General features: G+C 44.7%; 1 protein-coding gene across 1 annotated transcript in view; it reads right to left on the bottom strand.

Annotated features, from left to right (window-relative positions):
* Positions 1–21,272, bottom strand: part of LOC136610282 (coagulation factor X-like) — a 37,473-nt gene extending 16,201 nt beyond the window's left edge. Inside the window, exons 1-6 of the mRNA XM_066589517.1 lie at positions 21,162–21,272; positions 11,365–11,440; positions 9,416–9,570; positions 8,284–8,308; positions 4,647–4,760; positions 968–1,102 (exon numbers count right to left, since the gene is read on the bottom strand). Coding sequence (XP_066445614.1) covers positions 968–1,102; positions 4,647–4,760; positions 8,284–8,308; positions 9,416–9,570; positions 11,365–11,425 — 490 coding nt within the window. The 5' untranslated portion in view covers positions 11,426–11,440; positions 21,162–21,272. The remainder of the gene's footprint in view (positions 1–967; positions 1,103–4,646; positions 4,761–8,283; positions 8,309–9,415; positions 9,571–11,364; positions 11,441–21,161) is intronic.
* Between the last annotated feature and the right edge of the window lie 6,337 nt (positions 21,273–27,609).

Raw genomic sequence — 27,609 nt, 5'->3', positions numbered from 1 at the left:
TGACCACCCTGGATCGATGGATTTATGTATACTTTATGACATGAACTGGCGTAAATTATATCAGAAATTTACGCCAGGTTGGACCTGGTGTACATTTCTGAAAAGGTGCACAGAGCTGCCGGGATGCGCTGAATATATTAACAGGACTGTTCAGTGCACTGTGCTCCGGGGCAAATTATACTAAGCCTGGCATTGCAAATGCTGCGCTAAGTAAATTTTCCCCATGATGCTAATTTATTCCGCTGCGTTCAGGTGATCATTTGTTGCTGACTACTATTATAGAAGTTAGTGGTTGCCATCATTTAACCCTTTCCAATCCACTGTCTGACATCTGAAGACATTCTGATTGAAGCCTTTGCAGCTCTGATGTCGGAAGACGTCCGGCAGGGTATTCTTACTGTATATTGCCAGCTGCTCTGTTGTCAGGGGCCTCTCCAGCATGTCACATACCGCAGTACTGGCTCTAACCAGAAGATGGTGCCATTGTATAATGGCAGAAAGAGAGAGCCCCCTAGGAAACCCTGAATCCAAAATTGGATTGCAAAGCGTTAAAGTCTGACATTATAACAGTCTCACTGCATATAGTCTTTTAAGAACATAGCAGATTGCGTCATTTTCACTTATTAGTGATGCAAAGAACTGAAATTATATCTATTTTAGGTGTGATGAGTTTAGTAACCAGTTTATGTACATTTTTTATATACTATATTAATTGAACAAGTTATGTGATTTACTGGAAAGTCATTTAGGCTACCATCATTATTAGTAGTGCTCTGGGAGTTGTAGTTTAGCAACTGCTAGATAGCCGCAGGTTGGAGACTGCTTCTTTATGTAATCATATTCTCATAGAAGTAGTATGATATAGAAATAATAATGTACAATTACAACTAAGTTTTGAATGTACTTTATATTGCCGTACTCTTTATTGTACTCTGATTTTACAAATGAAAGGAAAGATGCAACCTACCAGATTTAGCACATTTCTTCCCATCCTCCTCTAGGGTATACCCTTGTGCACAGGAGCAGGTTACACTAAGAGACCGGGCTGTATCTGTACAGTACTGCCAGCATCCTCCATTGTTATACCAGCACTCATACCGCACTGCAGTTAAAGCAATTCATAGTTATTATCATTGATATTTTTGGTAGGTCTTATTCACATCATGTTTAGAGCACACAGATAAGGTTTTTCTTGACTAGATAGAGATAAAAATTTTCTCAAAGTCTCTGTCACACGAGCACATATCAGCCGCGTTTTCACGGCCAGACGATATACGCTACCCCAGTTCGGATGGGCGTATTCCCGATGCGTAAAAACGCCCGACTGGCAAAGATAGCGCATACGATGCATATCTTGGCCAGCCGTTTTTACGCCATCCAAAAAGGTAGTTCAGGAACTATCTTCCTGGCTGAAATACGTTGGCTGCTGCATAGACTCCTATGAGAGCCTATGACAGCTTCTGGAGAAGGGAGGTGGGAGGGAGTTTAGCAGCATGTCTGCTAAACACCCACCCCCTTTCCTCCTCCTATCTGTGCCTTTCCGGCTGTCTGCAATGGGAGATGGTGAAATGGGGTGGGAGCTAGTGTGCTAAGCTCCAGCTCAATCCTGCCCTCTTCCATTGCTGACAGCCGACAAGTGGCAGAAAGGTGGCGAAAGTTTAGCACACTAGTTACTGCCCCTTCCCGCCTCTTCCCCTTGCTGACAGCCGGCGAGGAAGTGAAGAGGGGAAGGCAGTTTAGCAAAGCTAAACTGTCTCCACTTGCCCAATGATATTCCAGATGCAATGTATAATTGCCGCACCAGGCCATCTGAACGGGCGTTAAAATGGAAGTCATGGCTGCCTCTCGTTCACGCAATTTTCGGACACGCTGTAGCCGTGACACGGCCAGCCGAAAAGCTTCATGCCCTTGTGAATGAAGCCTCACATAAACTTTTTTGCAGTGTTGAAAAGTGGGGTAGATTACGCTTTTCAATACTGTCAAATAAACATGTTTTAATATATAACTGCCATATTTACTGAGTGTCTTAGGTCCAATGCACACAAGTGTATTAGCATTACGGAATCTGGAGCGGAGGGAAAAATCGCAGCATGTTCTATTTTGGCTCGGATTCCGTCTGGCACATCTGCAAGACAGATCCGGAAGGGGACACAGGGGTAACCAGCAGGGCACCGGGTCGGATTCCGATGCGGGATCCGACCCGGCTGTGTGCATTCGGCCTTAAAGTACAGTCTTCAGACGTACGTTTGACCCACGGAAACACTGGATACATCACTGACTACATTTTTATCCTAACCAAATATATCCTTCTGACATAGTCTATAAATGTGGTGTCCAAAGACCCTTAGCATGGTTTCATCTGGCAAAAGCAACAAAAAAATCTGACCTGCTCCTAGGTAATGTTCTCTCAGGAACTACAATACTTGTTAATTAGGGCTAATGCTCACAAAAGTATTTTCACTGCAGTTCCCGCGGTGGAATTCCACTGCTATTAAGTTCTATTAAACCTAATAGCTTTTCTGCCAGCCAATGCCAACACGCGGAATTTACGCTGCGGGAGGTCTCTATTAATATCGCCAGCAGGTACGTTCTGTTTACCACTGCGGTGTATCCCGCGACAGCCGTGGGCATGAGGCCTAAGGCCCAATGTCCACGTGCGGATTTTAACTATAAAATCCACACGTGTCTCCTGCGCGGGAGATCCGCAGCTCCAGAAGCCCCTAGGGATGCATTAGCAACCACAGCGCAAATAACTGCATGCAGATGTGATTTTTATCATGTGGATGTGAAGAAATCGCAGCATGCTCCATTTTCCAGCAGATCTCCACACGGACAGCTCCCGCGGTTTCCACTGATTTCAATGAACACCATCCGGTCCCGCCGCACACCCGCCGCTGTTTTTGTGCTGTGCCACGGATCCATGGGAGAGCAGGAGATTAAAAAAAAGAGTGTGCACAGAGCATGCTGCTAGGCAACAAAAAAGAAGATTTGGCCGTGACAGAGGAGAGACCCGCAGCATCTGGACAGGTGAGTATGCTGTCATTTTTGGCCTCATGGCTGCGGACACTGGTGGAAATCGCTGCGGGATTCCACCATGCATGCCCGTGGACATGAGACCTAAGGATGCTTTGACATTCCAAGCTTAGGCAAAAAGTTGAACTACTGTGTGGGTACGGCCTCAGGGTGCATATTTTCCAAAGCTTATTTTGCTGCGATTCAATGGCAAAATGTGCAGTTTATGTGTTCCATGCAGATTTCACCCCTGCTCATTGAAAGTTAAAATCTGCACTGCAGGTCAATTTTTTCAACAGTGTGAAGATGAGATATGTCAAAATCTCAACCACTTTGTTGCAACTGTAATATCCTGTAGATTTTCGCTAAACGAATTTGCAATCTATCTGCTCCATGTGAACATATTCTGTGTTCGCTATTTAAGTGCATCCATATACACTGCAGTGCCTTAACCCTCCATAGCATGCAATGCAAGAAAGATTCTTCATACCTGCAGTCTGTCCATAATTGATATTGCAGATGGCCTGCGGATTCCGCGAGAAAAGCAGGAGCTTAAAAAAAATCTATACTGCGCATGTCCGACGGCAAGTCATGTGGACCTTCCACAGTACAGAGACCCCGGAAGAAGAGAGGTCCGCGCTGACATCACTGCCTGCACACACAGGTACTCAGGGTCACCCACCACGGTCAGTGGAATCCGGACCTGCCGTGTGCATTAGGCCTTATTAGTCATAAAATATACTGACTAAGGGTGACTACCCACTAGTGTTTGCAAATTTGCTGCGTTTTTTTCCCCAGCTATCTATAGGGGTTTTCTAATGTTAAAAACGCATTGCAGCAAAAATAGCAATTTACCGCGAAATCGCGATTTTGCGCGATGCGATTTTAACATTAACAAGTCCCATAGACCCCTGGAGAAAAAAAACACTGCGAATTTCGCAGTGAAAAAGAACTGTAGTGGGTAGTCTGAGGATGCTCCATCCGAAACGCGACAACTAATTCTGCTTCTATGTGAACTGTTTACTTTTTTTTTACCTGATGAAATAAACGCCTGGTCTTAATGAATTTTCCTGCTGCTACATTACTTCTATTTTTTAAATCTGCCGCCATCTCCCTGCTCCCTCATCAATGCTCTCTCACTCATCGCTGCCAGTCCGCTCCGGCCACCGCTTCAGTCGTATCTCTCAGCAGCCGCCTGGCAGGTCCGTGCCAGCCGAAACCACAGCCACCACCAATGTCTCTGTGCTCCCTCAGCGGCGCTCCCCCACTCACCACTGCCAGTGCACTCCCCCGCTCACTGCTGCCAGTCCATTCCCCGCCCAACGCTGCCAGCTGGGATTCCGTAGTGGCCTTGTAGGACCTACAGGGCTAACAGCCAATCAGGTACAGGGGGCATCACCCCCTGTCAACTTTGACTCCACCAGGAGTTCCTGGTGGCGTCAAGATACACTAATACCATGGATAGGGCTTAAATTCTCACGTGGATCTGCAGCAGAAACCGTGTCAATAAAGCACAAATTTTGCAGTGGTTTCTGGAGGTGGAATTCACATTCTGACATGTGAACATAACCTTAAACTGAATACAGTTAATGTGTGTTTCCAGCAATGCAGGACAACATAGCTAATTGGCTCACCGTTTTCGCAGTGCCTTCCAGTATAAAGTGGCGGACACAAGCATGTGTAAGTATAGTGATACTGCTGGCAGATTCCCCCATTGTGGCATGGATTCTCTTTACATGGACTAAGATCTATAAAGAGATATTAAGTCAATAAGAATGAATAATACACAAGTAGTATCAAAGTGAGGACACACGGAGCGGCAGCCCTGAACCACAGCCAGCACTCATAATTGCAGGTGCAGCTCATTGAAATCAAAGCACTATGTATCTAGGTCTAAAATGAAATATGAAAAAAAAGGTTTGGTACTGTGTTAGCCAATAAAGTGTGATTGTTTTCAGTGAGAGAAACCAAGTAATCTTGTAGATATGATACCTTTTAATGGCTAACAAAAATATATGATGTTGCAGCGAGCTTTCGGGTTCTTATCGACCCTTCATCAGGCTAATGAATGACACTGGTGTGGATGGCACACAATTATAACATACAAATGCAGAGGAGAGGGGTGACACCCCTCTTGATCTAAATAAATGTTCACACACAGAAATTTGAGACTTTAAAAAACACCAATCTGAGCAAAGATATTTTTAAATCAGGGCTACCATCCCACCTCAATTGATGACCAAATCACCAGAGCCACCAGGATACCCAGAAACCAACTACTCCAATACGAGGAGAAAGAAAAAAACAGACGTGTGCCTCTAGTAGTGACCTACAATTCACAGCTAGAGGTACTAAGGAAAACTGCTAAGAAAATCCAGAAAAAGGAGAAGAACCAGGCAGCATTCATTAAAAATCCTCTTCTTTATTGGAATAACATGAGGAAGGAAGCAGCCACGTGTCGACCCTGTGCTCGGGTCTTTATCAAGCTGCTAAGAAAATCCATCATACCCTACGCAAGGATGACCATCTTAAAATGTATTCCTGAACCCTCTCCTCCTATGTTACAGGCAACCTCCTAATTTGAGGAACTTTATAATCAGGAGTGCATTGCCCTCAGACACACAAAAAGAAACTTATCCCTGTAAGTTAAGGAGCTGCAAGACCTGCTCACATGTACTGACTGAGGACAGGATATGGATTCCCAACACACAGCAGGACTATAAGATCCCTGGGACATTCACCGGTTCCACGTCCAATGTTGTGTACCTGTTCCAGTGCAATAAGTGTCCTGTTGGGGGGCTTTATATCAGGGTAAAAGGACAAAAACTGAGAGCCAGGATGAGATCTCATTGCCAGTCAACTGAAGAGGTAGAGGCACAATTACCTGGGGCAAAACATTTTTGTGGTCATGGACATGGACATAGCATAGAGCAGAGGAGAGTTATCATACTGAAGGGCAACTTCAAATCACAGCGTCAAAAGAATTTGAGAGTATAAGTTTGTGGCCATGTTTGATACCCTTAAGAATGGAATGAACCTCAGCCTGGGATTCTTGCATAAGTGGAGAATATGAAAGGTCTGAAGGAGGTCAAGACGGGTGTCCTCTTCCAAATCATTGTTTGTTTTTTGATTTTCTCATAAAAATTCAGAAATTAATTGTAAGAATGTTGCCATCCAATAGGTGAGTGTTTCCATCTCCTTCCATGTGCAGTTCAAGTAGAGAAAACAGATATCATAAAACTGTCACATTCCTCAGCTCAATGGACTGATTAAGCATCTATCTCTTTGCTCAGATTGGTGTTATTTTAAGTCTCACATTTCTGTGTGAACATTTATTTAGATCAAGAGGGGTGTCCTCCCTGCCCTCTGCATTTATGTTATAATTGTGTGCCATCCAAAGCAGTTTCATTCATAGGCTGATGAAGGGTCGATAAGAAAGAACCCAAAAGCTTGCGTAACATCATGTATTTTTGTTAGCCATTAAAAGGTATCATATCTACAAGATTACCTGGTCTAAAATTTGCTACATCTGTGTTTTCCAGGAGCTCTGGCATATCATCCAGCGAATAGGTGATAAATGTTTTTGGTGAGATAACCTCTTTTGGATGTATTCACACGTTGCGAAAATGCTGCAGATTTGCTGCAGAATTTCTGCAGCAGGTCCGCAGGTTAGAGTTATAGTACAGTAGAAAATTTGTAGCGTTTTTTTATTCTATATGTGAATTGGATTTCATCCCATTCACTTTGGTTGTAAATAGGGATGAGCGAGTATACTCGCTAAGGCACTACTCGCTCGAGTAATGTGCCTTAGCCGAGTATCTCCCCGCTTGTCCCTAAAAATTCGGGGGCCGGCGCGGGGCGGGGAGCTGCAGGGCAGAGCAGGGAGGAACAGAGGGGAGATCTCTCTCTCCCTCTCTCCCGCCCGCTCTCCCCGCCGCAACTCACCTGTCAGCTGCGGCGGCCCCTGAATCTTTCGGGACGAGCGGGGAGATACTCAGCTAAGGCACATTACTCGAGCGAGTAGTGCCTTAGCAAGTATACTCGCTCATCTCAAGTTGTAAACTTTTTTTGCTGCGGAAAATTGCAGAGCGTTGTATACGTGTGAACGCACTCTTTATGGATATTTTCAACTAATCATTTCTGACTATTTGCAGTGGGCTGGAGTTTACACACTGCCTGTAAAATGAATGCTGCTGCGCAAGGCACAGTCTGTAGCCTCTCCTGAGCCATATTCAGACCTCTGTGGCTTTCCAGCATCCTGCTCACAATTCTAAATGATTTGTATTACTAGATGTGATCTGGCCACGCCTGCCTAAGACTGCCTGCAGACGGACAGATTTGCATTGCAGAATCTGCAGCAGGCATCAGCCTCCAGATTCCACAGCAAATGTGGCCCATAGCATACAATGGCAAAACGAGATTTCCTGCCCACGAGCAGAAAACGATTGCGATTTTCTGCTTGCGGAATAGAAATCGCTGCATGCTGCGATTCTGTGTGGCTTCCGTGCAGACGGCTTACATTGAGGCCAATGGAAGCTGTCCGCCCTGCGACCCTTCCGCAATCATCATTGCTAAAAGGCTACATGATCAGTGTAATCACTAGTCGACGGCGTGGCATTGCCTTTACTGTGCATGTGCACTTGGAGCAGGGGCTGGTACATCCGCAGCACAGATATGAAGACGGCGGACAGGTACGCTTGGGTCACCAGCCGGGTACAAGGTTGGATTGTGCTGCAGGAACCCGCATGTGGAATCCGACCCAGCCGTGTGCAGGCGGCCTAAAGGTGTTTTTACATGGAACAATAATCCTTTAAAAAAATGGCTGGATCGCTTGAATTTGAACAATATCCGTTCAGTGTAAACATGGCCAACGATTGAATGATAATTGTTTGCTTATTGTTCATCATTCATTTTATGCAAGCATAAAAATCATCATTGCCTTGGTCGCTAATTGTTCGACTTAAACATAATTCGTTTAGTTATGCTTATTCACTGGTACAGAGAACTGAGTGACTAAATGATCCTGTTAAAAAAAGAAAAACTATCTTTGTGTTTAAACTGACCAAGCGAACTATATCGTTATATTCTCATTCGCTTAGGCAAACAATTTCTGACTATGTGTAAAAGTACCTTAAGGGATGTCTGGACAAGGGGATATGGACATGCAGTTACTAGAGCTACTATCTGTAGACAGTGATTATGCAATCAAGAGAAGGTGGACCACTCTCTTCTAGGATATTTGGACAGTGACATAGAGATTATTTTACTCACCTTCGTAGTGATACCAAAACTCTGTCTACAAAGAAGCAGAGAAGAAAAATGTCAGTATAACAACCATAGCACATACTGAAACATACAATCATCTGGTTTTGTTAGTCTATTCTCAGTTGCTGAGTTGCCCTCCATGCCCACACATCAGTTGTACCTTTAATTTTTGAGTCAGCCAACCCATTTCTTCTTCACCAAACAGACTAGCAGGTTGATAAAGACTGTCTCTTAAGCTGTCCATACACATAAGACTTTGATCGTTCAAAATTAATGATTTTGGCTCACCTCTGTTTGAACAAAAAAACTCAACTATTGTTCGTGATGGCCTTTAACACACTTGGTCTGCCAAAAATTTGATGTCAAGCTGGAAAATTTTGGCCATGGTCAGCTGAAATATAATTGTATAGGATGATCAACTAAATTTGACCAATCATCGGTCACTTTGTGCAAGCCCAGCGTGTTTTTTCTTGCACTTTATTCTTCATTGGCAGTTAAGTCTGGCATGTTGCTCATGGGATTGTTCGTACTATTGTTACATGTGAACAGAAGCTTACTGTTTCTTTATTAGAGAATTTTTTTACTTGGATAACTGACCTCTAGACTATCTAGATTTCTTTTGACTTAAAAAAGGCTTGTCCCGTTTCTGGCTATTTTTTCTGAAAAAAAGCAGATAGCTCTGTACATTGTGCAGTGGTCCAGGCTGCTGCTGGCTGACTTCCTTTTACCTCTATAGGACTCCGCTTGCAGAACCAACCTGGGCCACTGCGCAATGTACAGAGCTGTCTGCTTTTTTTCAGAAATAATAGAAAATAGAAAAATAATAGAAAATAGAAAGACGCGATATCCATTAAGAATACAGAAGCATTAATTTCTCATCTTCCACCGTCTGAGTGAACTGCGTAAATTGATTGGGAGAGCATATACAAAAACATATTAAAATATATAACATACAGCATCTCACTGGTGGTTAAGTTGTTTAGTTTATAACCATTCTGTGCTTGCACTAGTGAAAGTCAACCCTACATGCAATTCATTCCTAATTTATAATCACATGATACTTAATTGAACATTCACACAAAAATGCCTTTCCAGAATTTGACTGGTTACCGAAGAGCAATATCCTGAGAGCACTTACCGTCTTTTCTGGAGACTTGAAGATTTCTCTAGCTTCCTCTCTTGAACACTTCTCCTCATAGCATTCTCGTTCTAGATTTCCTGGAAGGATTTCCTCTAGAAAATAATTAGCTCTTTTCCGTAGGACATGATGAGCCTTTTCTCTTCCAATAAACACTAATGAAAACATTGTAAGAATACACGTTGGTGTGCTTGTGTTTACATCAGCAAAGTGTCCAGATATTCAATAGGCTCATGAATACCCAAAGTTGAAGATTATTATTGATCTATATTTCCAGATCATAAAGGCATAATGTGATCAAATTAACGCAATCTAGTCACTCATTATATGGACATATTTTTGTCGCCGTGATACCTTGATGGCCTCTTTATGGCCTAGGTCATTAAAATTTTAATGTAAGATTATAATTAATATAATGTTGGGGAATATTACAAAATGATAGGGGCTTATTATGTACAGATATATTTTTTGAAAGCAATGGAGTCAGAAGGAGCTTGCCACAACATCCACTGCTTATCACAGACAATCACAAAATGTTGAAAAGTATTTAGCATAAAATCAGAGGCATACAGAGGAACAGTAGAGGCTCTGTTCACATCTATAACAGCTATGTACAAAGTAGAGACTTAAAATAATCATGTGCATGAGCCCTAAAGGTAACAAAGGGAGGAACCTATGCTATGAACATTGTCCTTATATTGAAATACCACCTCCTAGCTCCTAACGAAAGAAGACAAAACCACACAATTCACATATTGTTGCTCGTGCCGTGCTTACTTACAAGGAATACATTAGGAGCCCTGGCACTATTCATAGCACTGTAGCCTTTCTGGGAAGCGGGTTGGGCCTTGTTACTCGACTACCATGTGCACAGCCACAACACGAGCTTGACCACTGCCTCAACCGCAGGCTACTGCGACCCCCGCCTGCATCTCAGCATGACCTTAACAGCAGTCATGCATCTCAGCATGACCTTAACAGCAGTCATGTAAGCCATTGAGCTTGCTAACCGCCGTCTCACACTATCAGCTTTATTGCTGCCTCACCAGCTTGGTTACTGGCTTAACATCAGCTTTGCTGTACTGCTGTGCCTTTCGGGACCATTAGTTGCCTCGTCTTGGGGAGGTGTCCTAGTCCAAGACAGTCTGACTTAATTTCCTTCCCATTTTTCCTTTTATGCACCTGCATTGTTCCCCCCTTTTGGCTTCTCCTTGCTAGTTCTTTCCCCTTTGCCCTTTGTTTGCACTTTATTTTTGGTCCGTATTAGTATCTTTTCTATCCATCCTTCTGGAAGGAATATTCTTATTCACACTTCAAGACATGTCCATGCATATAGGAAACTTGTAAGCGGGATGTTTGCTTAGCTTTCTCCCATAACATCACCATAAATATGATCATTTCGCTTAACCATACCTCTGTGTATAAGATTTAGTAGCTATAAGAAAAATCAATACCAGGCACTTCTGCTGGTGGCTCCCCTCTGCTCTGGGGAGAACAGAGAACTTCTAGCAGAACAAAGGATATAAAACATGCACAATCTTGTTACTTGTCACATTTGCCATTGGGAGACAGTTAGGAGGCTGCCATGAACATTATATTGGGGGTAGATTCCAATGACAATTATCTAATGTGTATGGTCAACTAAAGTCAAAATGATTGTAATGCATAGTAGCCATGACATGAGGCAGTAGAGATAGCGGAAGGACGCAATGCAGTTTGTAACTCCACATAGAAGTCAAAAATTGGTAGTCCCAAGTGGGTAGAAGAGATTGGTTAGTTTTATTACATCCAGGACTGTAGGTTGTAAACCCTCGACATTTGTTTAAAACATTTGCGTTTAAATATTAAAGTAAAACAAGAGTACAAGAGTTACTGCTCATTTGCCTTCAATGAGGAACAAAAGTATATACTTAGGGAAAATTGTTTATTTATGTAATATTTCAATGTACCTGATTGACAGGATGAGGTAGATAGAAGAAACAGTGTAATACACAGGAAATGACTCATCATGTTGACGTGTTGAGGCTGTAGAAAACAATATACTATATCAGCACTGTACTAATTTACAGTTTGTTTTTTTTTCAAAAAACAATATCATGTCAAAAAAAATTTCAGTGTTTAGATAAACACACAAAACTTTATAAATGTCAGTTACATATTGTTAGCGTCAGTGGTGCAGATATAAGGGGGGAAGAGGTGGTAGTTGAACCAGGGTCTGTAATGCAATAAAACATTTGTATTGTAAATGTGATGGGCGGAGTACATTACCGCCATTGGGTTCTATAAACTGTAAATTATGTTCCGCTAAATTCAGTAATTATATAATAATATGGGACTGCTTTTAGCCATGAGAAACAGGCAACCAGGACTAATGTCATAAAAACCAGGGTGGAAAAATCTATAATAGATGTAAAATCTGACTCTGTAAAGAAGATGGTGAAACTGTATATCCTCTGATCGATCTATTTAAAACTAAATTCAAAACCAGGGGATCCTTGCCGATTTCGGTGGTTGGGCATGTCAATTTGCTAAAAAATCTTGCCGAAATGTCTATATATCCTACAACACACCCCAATAGTAATCTCTTCACGATTTTTCAGGTCAGTGGACTCACTCATGACATCTTTTATATGGGGAAGTTCCCGTCCGAAACTTAAAATCTCCACTCGAATAAATCCGGGCTGCTCTCCCGGATTTATTCCTATATTACATAGCTAGCCAATTGGTCCACCTACAATGCTGGCTGGGAGATGACCAGCTCCCCAATTCAGAGTCATACTTGGCTCACCACCTAAAAATCCCCAATTTGTCGCCTGTATTGCAATCATTTTGCTCATTAACTTGTGGACTGCTCACAATACATAAACTAGTCTCTAATATAAGGAGACAATCTAAATCAGTTAATAAATTTTCAGATATAATGGCTGATACCCCCTTATGGCATAACCCTGGTTTGACAGAGCTGGTTCCCTTACAGGATGTCTCTGGGTGGGAGAATTATGAAATACGAACTCTGGGTGATCTGTACACATCCAATATTTTCTCCTCCTTTGAACAACTACAAGCTAAATATGAACTACCACATACTCATTTTTTTAGATTCCTATAAATCAGACATGCACTGCAGACACAATTCCCAACTCCTGGACCCTCTATATCACACTACCCCCTGATAGGTATACTACGCTCCCAAGGAAAACAGGGCCTCATATCCACACTGTACTCCTCACTAAACGCTGCACAGACCTCTCACAATACTCCCCCGGCCCTGCTGAAATGGAAAACACTGATACCAACTCTTACAGAAGAATCCTATCAAGATCTGCTAGCCTCCTCTCTATTAGTTTCTCCTGTGGCTAATAACAAGCTGATACAGTTGTATATTGTACATCAGTGCTACCTTACTCTAGTGAGGCTGCAGAGAATGGGCAGAACTTCAGCATCTAAATGCATTAGGTGCTCATACGACACTGCTGATTTTTTGCACATGATCTGGGAGTGCCCAGTTATTCAAAACTTCTGGAGAGAGGTCATGGACCTCCTCTCTGGGATTTTGGAAACCACCATCCCAACAACCCCGGAGATGTGCTTCTTCAGGATACTCGAGGAGGAGATTTGGCAGCATCAGAATAGAATATTTTTAAGAGAGGTATTTTTCTTGGCTAGGAAATAGCACTACGCTGGATGGATCGAAGGAATCCCTCAGTGTCAATGTGGCAAAAATTGATCAATTCTACTATTCCATACAATTACATAGTTTATAAAGGGCGTAGATGTCCAGGAAAATTCGATAAGGCATAGGGTAAGTGATGCGATTCCTTACTTACGTCTTACCCTCCACGCTTAATCTCATCCTCCATCTCAATAATTCAGAGACGGCCCCCACTAGCGAATATTTTCTGTGGATAAAACCTGAGGCCTACTAACAACATGTCTAAGCTCCTTCTTTCTCCCTCTAGGTAGAGTCTTCCACTATGGGGTGAATTACCTCCTTCATCAAATGTTATCAGCTGTACACTAATTTGTCATGCTTTTTGTTGTACTATAATGTTATAAAAAATGTTGTAATTTACTTACTTTTCAATAAAACGAGTTTAAAAAAAAAGAAATTGGTGAAACAATTAACCATGTATACTGTTGCAAACAAAATTGCAGATTAAGTATAAACAAAGACACAATTCATTGGCAAAGATGATTAATTTAAACGTTTGTAAAAACTAACATCTGCCCACATCAGAGAACTGGTGGGACCATAAGCCTCAAAAAGTGGTTAAAGATGAAGCAGTAAAAATACTGTGGGATTTCAGTATACAAACAGACAAAGTCTTGGCCCATTACAACCCCGAATTAAACATCATTAAAAAGAAAAGGGTTCAGCTCATTGGCATTGCTAGACCCCTTGAGTCAGTTAGAAACAACAATAGAAAATGGCCAAATTTGAAGATTTGAAGGTTGAAATATAGTGTCTCTGGCACAAGCCGGCAGTGGTGGTCCCAGTGGTTATTGGCACTTGCAACTGCCTAAAGACCTTAACTGACTCTTGAAACAACTCAATATCGACAAGATCAACATCTGTCAGTAGCAAAGAGACTCACTGCAGGTCTCCATACACATTTTACACCAATACACAATGTCATCTTAGGTTCCTGGGTGGTTCTAGATGTAGACAAACTACCAAGCTATGATCTTGTGCTGTACTGCTTTTTTGTGTAATAATAATAAATTAAAACATTTTATTCACAATTCTGTGTTGAATTCTGTGACAGAAGAATAGCTGCGTCACCTCTGGTGTTTTCATTATGCCAACCAATCACATTAGCTTTCCATAAGGACTCACTTATACTTTGGGGTTATGCGCTCATGCCCACGGCCGTGACGGACTCCGCCAGCGGAATATCGCAGCGGAGTCCATCACGGCGCCCCCTAAAGACCCCATACTCACCTCTCCAGGTCTGCTGGCAAGCTGGCGCGCATGCGCAGTATAGCGCATGACGCCCCGGCAGTGCGGGATGACGCGTCCGGCGGTGGGCGGGGATACATAATCACGCGATACTTCCGCTGTGCTACAGCAGAAGTATAGCCTGACGGCCGGCTTCCATTGACTACAATGGAAGCCAGCGGCGCGTTTTTTCGCTGCAATTAGAGCATGCCGCGGTTTCTTTCATGACGAGGAATTCCATGGTAGAATTGCACAGTGTGAACATTGAGCTATTAGGTTCAATAGAACCTAATAGCTACGGCATAAAACCACAGATTTCCGCCGCATAAAAACTCAGCAGAAATTCGGCTGTGGGCATTAGCCCTTATTCTTCCTAATAGACAGTCAGAGTCTGGGGTAGTATTATCTAAATAAAGTAATTATTTTTTCATACTAGGAACCAAATGTTGGCCATAGGAAGGAAGTAGAGATGAGCGAACGTACTCGTCCGAGCTTGATACTCGTTCGAGTATTAGCGTGTTCGAGATGCTCGTTACTCGTGACGAGTACCACGCGATGTTCAAGTTACTTTCACTTTCATCTCTGAGACATTAGCGCGCTTTTCTGCCCAATACAAAGACAGGGAAGGCATTACAACTTCCCCCTGCGACGTTCAAGCCCTATACCACCCCCCTGCAGTGAGTGGCTGGTGAGATCAGGTGTCACCTGAGTATATAAATCGGCCCCTCCCGCGGCTCGCCACAGATGCATTCTGACAGAGATCAGGGACAGTGCTGCTGGTGCCGGAGCTGCTATAGGGAGAGCGTTAGGAGTATTTTAGGCTTCAAGAACCCCAACGGTCCTTCTTAGGGCCACATCTAACCGTGTGCAGTAGTGTGGAGGCTGCTTTTTGCAGTGTTGCACTTTTTTTTTTTGTATATCAGCCGTGCAGAGCATTGCGCCCTGCAGTAATTATACATACTCCAGGGCCAGTAGTGGTGGTGAGGCAGGGACAGAAGACATATATTTATTGAATATAGGCAGTGGGCCTTTCCAAAAACATTTGGGGAAAAAAATCTATTTGTGCTGCCTGTGACTGTCCTCAGTGTACTGGGTCTGTGCTGGGTGTAGTTGTCCTCCTAATTCATACGCAGCCAGCTAAGTGTTACAGCAGGCTTGCGCAAAATTATTTCCTGGCTCTGTGTTGGCTGTTAAATCACAGCTGTATTCAAGGTGGGACGGAGGCCGTTCACCACCTCCGGTTTGCACCACTGCCTCTCCCCCTGTGCCCCAACCTGCCACTGAGATCCAACCCCCCTCTGAGGACACAGGCACTACCGTCTCCTGGCCTGCACCCACACCCTCACCTCCGCTGTCCTCGGCCCCATCCAGCAATGTCTCTCAGCGCAGTGTCCAGACGTCGCTAGCGCCACTGTTTAAGCGCAAGCGCAAGTACGCCGCCACGCACGCACACGTTCAAGCGTTAAACGTGCACATTGCCAAATTGATCAGCCTGGAGATGCTGCCGTATAGGCTTGTGGAAACGGAGGCTTTCAAAAGCATGATGGCGGCGGCGGCCCCACGCTACTCGGTTCCCAGTTCCCACTACTTTTCCCGATGTGCCGTACCAGCCCTGCACGACCACGTCTCCCGCAACATTGTACGCGCCCTCACCAACGCGGTTACTGCCAAGGTCCACTTAACAACGGACACGTGGACAAGCACAGGCGGGCAGGGTCACTATATCTCCCTGACGGCACATTGGGTAAATTTAGTGGAGGCTGGGACAGAGTCAGTGCCTGGGACCGCTCACGTTCTGCCCACTCCCAGAATTGCGGGCCCCAGCTCGGTGCTGGTATCTGCGGCGGTGTATGCTTCCTCCACTAAACCACCCTCCTCCTCCTCCTCCAACGCAACCTCTGTCTTGCAATCAAGATGTGTCAGCAGCAGCACGTCACCAGCAGTCGGTGTCGCACGGCGTGGCAGCACAGCGGTGGGCAAGCGTCATCAGGCCGTGCTGAAACTACTCAGCTTAGGAGAGAAGAGGCACACGGCCCACGAACTGCTGCAGTGTCTGACAGAGCAGACCGACTGCTGGCTTGCACCGCTGAGCTTCCAACCGGGCATGGTCGTGTGTGACAACGGCCGTAACCTGGTGGAGGCTCTGCAGCTCGGCAGCCTCACGCATGCCTCACGCAAGACATCTGCCAGGTCCTTGGAAACTTTGAGGAGTCTACCCAGATGGTGAGCGGCGATGCTGCAATCATTAGCGTCACCATTCCTCTGCTGTGCCTCTTGAGATGTTCCCTGCAAAGCATAAAGGCAGACGCTTTGCGCTCGGAAACGGAGTCGGGGGAAGACAGTATGTCGCTGGATAGTCAGAGCACCCTCATGTCTATATCTCAGCACGTTGAGGAGGAGGAGGGGGAGCATGAGGAGGAGGGGGAAGAGACAGCTTGGGCCACTGCTGAGGGTACACATGCTGCTTGCCTGTCATCCTTTCAGCGAGTATGGCCGGAGGAGGAGGAGGAGTAGGAGGATCCTGGAAGTGATCTTCCTATTGAGGACAGCCATGTGTTGCGTACAGGTACCCTGGCACACATGGCTGACTTCATGTTAGGATGCCTTTCTCGTGACCCTCGCGTTACACGCATTCTGGCCACTACGGATTACTGGGTGTACACACTGCTCGACCCACGGTATAAGGAGAACCTTTCCACTCTCATTCCCGAAGAGGAAAGGGGTTCGAGAGTGATGCTATACCACAGGACCCTGGCGGACAAGCTGATGGTAAAATTCCCATCCGACAGCGCTAGTGGCCGAAGGCGCAGTTCCAAGGGCCAGGTAGCAGGGGAGGCGCGGAGATCAGGCAGCATGTACAGCACAGGCAGGGGAACACTCTCTAAGGCCTTTGACAGCTTTCTGGCTCCCCAGCAAGACTGTGTCACCGCTCCCCAGTCAATACTGAGTCGGCGGGAGCACTGTAAAAGGATGGTGAGGGAGTACGTAGCCGATCGCACGACCGTCCTCGGTGACGCCTCTGCCCCCTACAACTACTGGGTGTCGAAGCTGGACACGTGGCCTGAACTCGCGCTGTATGCCCTGGAGGTGCTTGCTAGTCCTGCGGCTAGCGTCTTGTCAGAGAGGGTGTTTAGTGCGGCTGGGGGAATCATCACAGATAAGCGTACCCGCCTGTCAACCGACAGTGCCGACAGGCTTACACTCATCAAGATGAACAAAGCCTGGATTTCCCCAGACTTTTCTTCTTCACCAGCGGACAGCAGCGATACCTAAGCAATACGTAGGCTGCACCCGCGGATGGAAGCATCGTTCTCTATCACCATCAAAACCGGGGACATTTTTGCTTCATCAATCTGTGTATAATATTCCTCCTCCTCCTCCTGCTCCTCCTCCTCCTGAAACCTCACATAATCACGCCGAACGGGCAATTTTTCTTAGGCCCACAAGGCTCAGTCATATAATTTTTCTAAACAATTTTTATACGTTTCAATGCTCATTAAAGCGTTGAAACTTGCACCTGAACCAATTTTTATTTTAACTGGGCTGCCTCCAGGCCTAGTTACCAATTAAGCCACATTAACCAAAGCGATTAATGGGTTTCACCTGCCCTCTTGGTTGGGCATGGGCAATTTTTCTGAGGTACATTAGTACTGTTGGTACACCAATTTTTGGGGGCCCTCGCCTACAGTGTAATCCAATTAATTTTTAGCCCACCTGCATTAAAGCTGACGTTACATCAGCTGTGTTGGGCACTGCAATGGGATATATTTATGTACCGCCGGTGGGTTCCAGGGAGCCACCCATGCTGTCAGTCCACACGGAGTTGTAACTGCATGTGTCCACTTCTAAAGAACCCCAGTCTGACTGGGGCATGCAGTGTGGGCCGAAGCCCACCTGCATTTAATCGGACGTTACCTCAGCTGTGATGGGCACTGCAATGGGATACATTAATGTACAGTCGGTGGGTTCCAGGGAGCCACCCATGCTGTGGGTGCACACGGAATTCCCATTGCGGAGTTGTACCTGCCTGTGACTATTTATAAAAAACCGCGGTCTAACTGGGGCATGCAGACACCTTGACAGAATGAATAGTGTGTGGCACATAGGTTCCCCATTGCTATGCCCACGTGTGCAGCTCCTGATGGCGGTGGCACAGGATTATATTTCTCATTGCTTCTGTACAGCATTGTGGGCTATCACCCCGCACCTTTTAAAGAGGGTCGCTGCCTAGCCGTGCCAACCCTCTGCAGTGTGTGCCTGCGGTTCCTCCTCATGGCAGACGCACTTATAAATAGACATGAGTGTGACGTGGCATGAGGGCAGCTGAAGGCTGCGCAGGGACAATTTGGTGTGCGCTGTGGACACTGGGTCGTGCAGGGGGGGGGGGTTGGGCAGCATGTAACCCAGGAGAAGTGGCAGCGGAGTGTCATGCAGGCAGTGATTGTGCTTTGTTGGAGGTAGTGTGGTGCTTAGCTAAGGTATGCATTGCTAATGAGGGCTTTTCAGAAGTAAAAGTTGTTGGGGGGTGGGGGGGGCACTCTTGCCGCTATTGTGGCTTAATAGTGGGACCTGGGAACTTGAGATGCAGCCCAACATGTAGCCCCTCGCCTGCCCTATCCGTTGCTGTGTCCTTCCCATCACTTTCTTGAATTGCCCCGATTTTCACAAATGGAAACCTTAGCGAGCATCGGCGATATACAAAAATGCTCGAGTCGCCCATTGACTTCAATGGGGTTCGTTACTCGAAACGAACCCTCGAGCATCGCGATAATTTCGTCCCGAGTAACGAGCACCCGAGCATTTTGGTGCTCGCCCATCTCTAGAAGGAAGCCAAACATTCAAATACCAACTACTGTGCTTTAATGGTGCAATGAAAGAATTGTGACGGGTGTAAATCAAGCCATGAAAAACTATCAGAAAGCTTATCCATATAAAGGCAAGCCAATCCTATATGATCTTTAAGGGGACTTTAAAGGGATCTTTAAAGAGAATTTACAGATATACTTTACGGCAGTCTCATGGGCCATTCACAAAATGGACAGGAGGAGACCAATTGAATTTGTATGAGAGTTAAGGCCCATTTAGACACAATGATTATCGCTCAATGCACTGTGAAGCCATCTTTTGAGCGATAACCGTTGTGTCTAAAGGCGCTGCCATTGTGCACTTTTTGTGCACTATTCGTTCATCGCTGATTTTAAGCTTGCAATGAGCCTTATTAGCACCATGTGCTGAGTTCTCCGCGAGATACCAGCCGATAACATTCTTTCAGCTGGTATCCTGCTCAGACGTCTCAGAGGGATACCAGCTTGAAAGCTGGAAGAACAAAGCAGCTGTTTGCATATACAAAGCAACTGCTGTTGTCAGAGCTGTCAGCAGTGTCCCACTCCGCCTACATTTAACTCTTAAGTAGCTAATTAGCTACTTAAGAGTTATGCAAAGATGATCGCTCAAAGCTGTCACTCAAACTGTCATTTAAGTGATTTTGAGCGATCATCTTTCAGTGTAAATGGGGCTATAATTTTAAAGGGTGGAGTTACATCTGACCACCTATTGTGAATGGAGCATCCCGTGTTATCTGCATTTAGATTTTACCTTCCATTGTAATCCTACCTGTGATGTTAAGGCCCTTTTACATGGGACGATTATGGGTCAGATTTGTTCAAATACCGCGTGTAGATGGGCCTTTAGTGAGATGACTGCTGCAAAGCTTCCTCTATAGATCAGGAAGTGCTAAACTAGTAATATGCCCTATTTACACAGGATGACTGTCGACTATATGAGTGCACCAGAAGGTGACATCACCGCTAGTTGTTCGTACTCATGCAGAATGTTTATACAGGCAGCTCATCGCTGAGAACCACTAACTTCTCGCTTAGCGCTTCACATTCTATGAGTGGGGAGCGTTTAAAAGCAGTGAGAAGTGAGAAAACTAGTGATGATTTTTATGCAGGTTGAAAATGAACGACAAATGAAAAGTAAGCAAATAGTGCAAGATGGCTTTGTGTTTAGATGTAATGATTATCGCGCATATTTGTTTGAACGAATTTTGCGCAACAGTCGTTATGTGTAAATGGGCTATTAGACTGTGAAAAATACGGAATTTTAGGATTTAAAAAAAAATACGAAATGAAAAAGAAAATCACCAAAAATTCTTAAAAATATGTTTAACACAAAAAAGGGATTTATGTAACAGGTCATTTTCTGATGACACCTTCCCTTTAAGTGAATGTTTCCCATATACTCGAATTCCCCTCATCAGTAAACGTTTGCTTTATCTCAAGTACATTTGGAAACATTTATTATTCTTATCATTATCTGTTGACGATTCCTTGACTAAGATAGTAGTACAGAAGAAAAATAATAAAATTGAAAGCTTAACGACTAATATTTCAGCCATAAGTTTGTTTGGAAATCACTTAATGTATCACCTAATGAGAGCTCATTGTGTAATGTTCTCTGTTTTATATTACACAATACAAAAAGTACATTGTGAAATGTTTCCCACTTCTGGATTTAGACACACATTCTTTGATTTGGTTGACATAAAATGCCCTAAATGTGACCTACGTCTTATAAAATGTCCTTTACTATGAAATCCGCACAACATATTATATGGGCTCAAAATGACTTAAGAAAGCAATGGTCTACATCTTATATCATCATAAATTGTCTTCTGTATGTCAACTCAGCTCAGGGGAATGGTCTACAAGATGAAGCTCTTACACTGCCTTCAATATGACTCTAACCATTTTATTATGTTTAACCTAACATGTATCTCTATATTTGCTCTATGTTGGCACGTACCTTGGTGGGAGTGTGAATACTCTACAGATGGTCTTGAGTTACGCTCTGCAGATGTGTAGATGTATCTGTATGACGGGAATAATTGTGAGGTCGGCAGATCACATGTAGTTAATCATCATCCCAAACAAATATTGGCAGGAAACACATCAAACAAACAACAACTTTGTCAGTGAGGGGGAGGAAGCAGTGAAGCCAGAAATGTGATGAAAAAAGAACAGACTGTGCACAACATGAATAATAAGACATTGCCTGAAGTTACTGGTCCTGAGATTGTCCTGCTGAGACATTCCCTTGTAAACAGGTGTAAAATAATTATTGAGGCATTGTCTGCATCAAAGTCTCCAAGTCTGACATCTACTTCATACAAGACTTGAACTGTAGCAAATATATTCATGTGAGTACGTTGATTAGCGATCTGAAGCTTCATGCTTTGGACCTGTAACTTCAGGCTATCATATCTCAGCACAACAAATGTAATAGAATTTAAAGGGAACCCATCACCTCCATACAGCGCCATAAACTAAGTTATGATGCTGTTAGTGGAGGTGACAGAGCCACTTTTCAGTGTCCTCTCCCATACAAGTCTGTGGCCTGATGGAGTAGAAACATTCTTGGGGAACTAGCTGAGCTAGTTGAGTGGAAAATAAACAGTGCCCATTATAGTCAATGGGGTCCGTTCAGCGCTGTTCGGTTTTGTCCTAAGATGGAGACATTCAGCCGCAGGGATTCCCCTTTGGAACCCCAGGTGCATGTGTGAAACCACCCTAAGTCAGTTGTATAAACAAAGTTGGTTACTGGCCAAGGGTTACCCTCAATGCATCTAGGATTGGACTTCTTTATACCATCATGTTTTTCTATTAAAGGGAACCTGTCATTTCCTTTAAGCACCATAAGCTAAGTTATGGTGCTTATAGAACAGGGAGCGAAGAGTCTAGGGATGTGCTTTTTATTCATATCTTGCTTTTCCGTTCCCGCACTGTCATTGGTGGAAGTCAGCATTAAGTCAGTCAGTTTGACTCTTTTTCTGTTCTGTATGGAAGTGCGCACTGACTGAAGAGAAGAGTCAAGCTGACCATATTTTACCTCGTACATATATGTAATATGGTAATATGGTATTAGGCCCCATTCTGATCAATATATTTAAAAATGACTGCACAGTAAAATAGCAATATTTGCAGATGATATAAAATTATACAAGATAATTAATACAACAGAGGACAATATGCAGCTGCAAAGATAAGCTGGGGGCTTGGGTTGAGAAATGGCAAATGAAGTTCAACATTGATAAATGTAAGGTTATGCACATTGGCAGGAGAAACTGACATGACCAATATACACTAAATGGGAAAAGTCATATGGAAAAAGACCTGGGGGTACTAGTGGACTGCAGACTAACTGGAGCAATTAATGCCAGTCAGCTGCTGCAAAGGCAATTAAAGCCTTGGGGTGCATTAATAGAGGTATAGGGGCTAGGGATGAGAACATTATCCTCCCATTATATAAGGCACTTGTCAGGCCTCACATGGAATACTGCGCACAGTTCTGGACACCGGTGCTCAGGAAAGATGTTACAGTGCTTGAGGGGGTTCAAAGAAGGGCCAGTAAATTAATAAATGGAATGACTGGAATACCCAGAGAGGCTATCAAAATTGGGATTATTTACCCCGGAAAAAAACGGTTAAAGGACGACCAAATAACTATGTATAAATGCATTAGGACTCCCCGCGGGGAATATTGATGCGCAACACGGACTTATGTGCACGCATGTGCTATCTTTTGCATAAGCACGCATTTGCACGCCTGTAAAACACGGACATGTGAACACACCATAGGAAACTAATGGTTCTAATAGACGCGTGGTTATGTGCGCACTGTACGCACATAAACACGCTCGTCTGAATGAGCCCTTACTGGTATGTCATAAAAAACTTTAACCCTTCCACTTTTCAGTATTGTGCGGATTGTGTCTTTTGTAGTTTGTTTGTAATTAAATCCCCAAATCTACTCTGGGTCTAAGTCCTACATCTGGGCAAGAAAAATTTAAAAAGCACATACAGAATGGGAGGAATTAGGCTAAGCAGCAGCACATGTGAAAAAGTCATGTCCTATGAGGAACGGTTAAAGGATCTGGGGATGTTTAGTTTGCAAAAAAGAAGGCTGAGAGGAGACTTAATAGCTGTCTACAAATATCTGAAGGGTTGTCACACTGCAGAGGGATCAGCCCTATTCTCATTTGCACAAGGAAAGACTAGAAGCAATGGCATGAAACTGAAAGGGAGGAAACACAAACTAGATATTAGAAAAAACTTTTTGACAGTGAGGGTGATCAATGAGTGAAACAGGTTACCACGGGAGGTGGCGAGTTCTCCTTTAATGGAAGTGTTCAAACAAAGGCTGGACAAATATCTGTCTGGGATAATTTAGTGAATCCTGCACTGAGCAGGGGGTTTGGACCCGATGACCCTGGAGGTCCCTTCCAACTCTACCATTCTATGATTCTCTATGATTCTATGATAATACAGTGAGTACGATAAAAGGACCCAGCATAAAATAATATATAGATCCAACTAAAAACCAATAGTATCAGGCCATGGTAAAAAATTAAATAACCAGATTAATTACAGAAAATGATAGTAAGTAATTATACGGACAACAACATGCAGGTGGGAAAGGAAGGGAGGGTAAAAAAATCAAGGGCTAAAAAAAAACTGCAGAGGAATCGGGAAAAAATGGAGAATATAGAACCCTGATTCAATACACTCTTTTAGGCCATTAGGGATGAAAACTACATATTGGGTCTATTCAGGATGAGATACAGTCATGGCTCCTGTTGAATAGAGGATCCGAAACCATAGAATCAAAATAATGATCAGAGTATAAGAGACTGTATTTAGCTACTGTGACACTGGTCTATAGCTTAGGTCCCTGGTGACACAAAGTACTTGTTTGGTGAAACTCGTAGGGTGTTTTTGATAATTGGACTACATGTGAGTGTCATAGATTATCATATGAAGTGTATTATAGTCACATGTGAATATTGTTCCTGCCTTATAACAAGGCCATCTTCTTTTTTTTTCCAATTAACTTTTTATGTGTTATAAATCAGATAAACACCTGTTATACATATCTTGGATAAAGTACAATATGGAATAAGTATTGATGATGTAAATACCATATAAACATATACTGTTCGATTCATAAATCTTGAATAGGGCGGATTACAGAATTGAAAGAAATCATAAAAGTAATCTTGTATAAACATAGGAATAATTGTTATACTAGAAAAAAACATATTCATAGTGCATATCAAATAACAAAAATCTTGAAGGAGGAAACAGTGTAAACATATTAGAAATCAACAGATGGTCAGAGGAGGGGATGGAGAGGGGGGGTCAGAAGACATTGTCTAGAGGGAAGCTATTGATCCAGGTTTTCCACATTTTTTATATTTCTGGATTGAATTATTACATAGGGCTAAAAAAATTTCAAAAATACTATGTTTTGAGATTAAACAGATTAGCTCGATTTGAGTGGGCTTGTTTTGTGTACTCCAACATCTTGTTATGAGGAGCTTGGCTCCCAGCAGAATGTGGGCAACCAACGTCTCACAGACTCATAGACTGTCCTGACTGACGGGTGGACAATGTCCATACTAACCAGAAGCAATGCAAACTTTGGGTCTTTTGAGATTGTCACAGCTGTAACTTCCCTAATGAGTGAGAGAACCTTATCCCAAAACGTCGACAGCAATTGGCATCAAGGGCCAATCCACATCTCACTAGTTGTGACATGGTAAAATATCATCTAGTTATCAATTTTGTATGGACCTTTATCAAGGAACCCCCCTTTGACGCCCACTTTGCCAACCTCAGGGCTTTTATCCGGTCCATTAGGGTGACTGTCTCCCCCAGTTCTTTTTCCCAACTAAGTAAGTGACATTTCTGGGACCTCAGAAAACCTCTTTAACATATTTTAACATTTTTATTAATCATTTATATAGTGCATATATACTCCAAGGTTCTCTACAGAGATTGTCATTTATGGACTTGCGGAGCCACAAGCTACACTGTGGCTCCACATGAAAAATTGCCCATGCCCAACCAAGAGGGCAGGTGAAACCCATTAATCGCTTTGGTTAATGTGGCTTAATTTGTAACTAGGCCTGTAGGCAGCCCAGTTAAAATAAAAATTGGTTCAGGTGCAAGTTTCAGAGCTTTATTGAATTGAGAATTGAAACGTATAAACATTGTTTACAAAAGTTATATGATTGAGCCTTGTCGGGCTAAAAAAAATTGCCCGTTCGGCGTGATTACGTGAGGTTTCAGGAGGAGGAGGATGAATATAATACACAGATTGATGAAGCTAAAAGGTCCCCGTTTTTTATGGTGATAGAGAACGATGCTTCCATCCGCGGGTGCAGCCTACGTATTGTTTAGGTATCGCTGCTGTCCACTGGTGGAGAAGAGAACTCTGGGGAAAACCTGGCTTTGTTCATCTTTATGATTGTAAGCCTGTAGGCACTGTCGGTTGACAGGCGGGTACGCTTATCCGTGATGATTCCCCCAGCCGCACTAAACACCCTCTCTGATAAGACGCTAGCCGCAGGACAAGCAAGCACCTCCAGGGCATACAGCGCGAGTTCAGGCCACGTGTCCAGCTTCGACACCCAGTAGTTGTAGGGGGCAGAGGCGTCACGGAGGACGGTCGTGCGATCGGCTACGTACTCCCTCACCATCCTTTTACAGTGCTCCCGCCGACTCAGCCTTGACTGGGGAGCGGTGACACAGTCTTGCTGGGGAGCCAGAAAGCTGTCAAAGGCCTTAGAGAGTGTTCCCCTGCCTGTGCTGTACATGCTGCCTGATCTCCGTGCCTCCCCTGCTACCTGGCCCTCGGAACTGCGCCTTCTGCCACTAGCGCTGTCGGATGGGAATATTACCATCAGTTTGTCCGCCAGGGTCCTGTGGTTTAGCATCACTCTCGAACCCCTTTCCTCTTCGGGTATGAGAGTGGAAAGGTTCTCCTTATACCGTGGGTCGAGCAGTGTGTACACCCAGTAATCCGTGGTGGCCAGAATGAGTATAACGCGAGGGTCACGAGAAAGGCATCCTAACATGAAGTCAGCCATGTGTGCCAGGGTACCTGTACGCCACACATGGCTGTCCTCACTAGGAAGATCACTTTCAGGATCCTCCTCCTCCTCCTCCTCTGGCCATACACGCTGAAAGGATAACAGGCAAGCAGCATGGGTACCCTCAGCAGTGGGCCAAGCTGTCTCTTCCCCCTCCTCCTCATGCTCCCCCTCCTCCTCCTCAACGTGCTGAGATATAGACATGAGGGTGCTCTGACTATCCAGCGACATACTGTCTTCCCCCGACTCCGTTTCCGAGCGCAAAGCGTCTGCCTTTATGCTTTGCAGGGAACATCTCAAGAGGCACAGCAGAGGAATGGTGACGCTAATGATTGCAGCATCGCCGCTCACCATCTGGGTAGACTCCTCAAAGTTTCCAAGGACCTGGCAGATGTCTGCCAACCAGGCCCACTCTTCTGTAAAGAATTGAGGAGGCTGACTTCCACTACGCCGCCCATGTTGGAGTTGGTATTCCACTATAGCTCTACGCTGCTCATAGAGCCTGGCCAAAATGTGGAGCGTAGAGTTCCACCGTGTGGGCACGTCGCACAGCAGTCGGTGCACTGGCAGATTAAACCGATGTTGCAGGGTGCGCTGGGTGGCAGCGTCCGTGTGGGACTTGCGGAAATGTGCGCAGAGCCGGCGCACCTTTCCGAGCAGGTCTGACAAGCGTGGGTAGCTTTTCAGAAAGCGCTGAACCACCAAATTAAAGATGTGGGCCAGGCATGGCACGTGCATGAGGCTGCCGAGCTGCAGAGCTGCCACCAGGTTACGGCCGTTGTCACACACGACCATGCCCGGTTGGAGGACCAGCAGCGAAAGCTAGCGGTCGGTCTGCTCTGTCAGACCCTGCAGCAGTTCGTGGGCCGTGTGCCTCTTCTCTCCTAAGCTGAGTAGTTTCAGCACGGCCTGCTGACGCTTGGCCACCGCTGTGCTGCCACGCCGCGCGACACCGACTGCTGGCGACATGCTGCTGCTGACACATCTTGATTGCGAGACAGAGGTTGCGTAGGAGGAGGAGGGTGGTTTAGTGGAGGAAGCATACACCGCCGCAGATACCAGCACCGAGCTGGGGCCCGCAATTCTGGGGGTGGGTAGGACGTGAGCGGTCCCAGGCTCTGACTCGGTCCCAGCCTCCACTAAATTCACCCAATGTGCCGTCAGGGAGATATAGTGGCCCTGCCCGCCTGTGCTTGTCCACGTGTCCGTTAAGTGGACCTTGGCAGTAACCGCGTTGGTGAGGGCATGTACAATGTTGCGGGAGACATGGTCGTGCAGGGCTGGGACGGCACATCGGGAAAAGTAGTGGCGACTGGGAAC

Source organism: Eleutherodactylus coqui, chromosome 1 (genome assembly GCF_035609145.1).
Source record: "Eleutherodactylus coqui strain aEleCoq1 chromosome 1, aEleCoq1.hap1, whole genome shotgun sequence".
NCBI lineage: Eukaryota > Metazoa > Chordata > Amphibia > Anura > Eleutherodactylidae > Eleutherodactylus > Eleutherodactylus coqui.
Note: the sequence above shows the minus strand (reverse complement) of the source record. Positions and strands in the feature narration are given on the sequence as shown.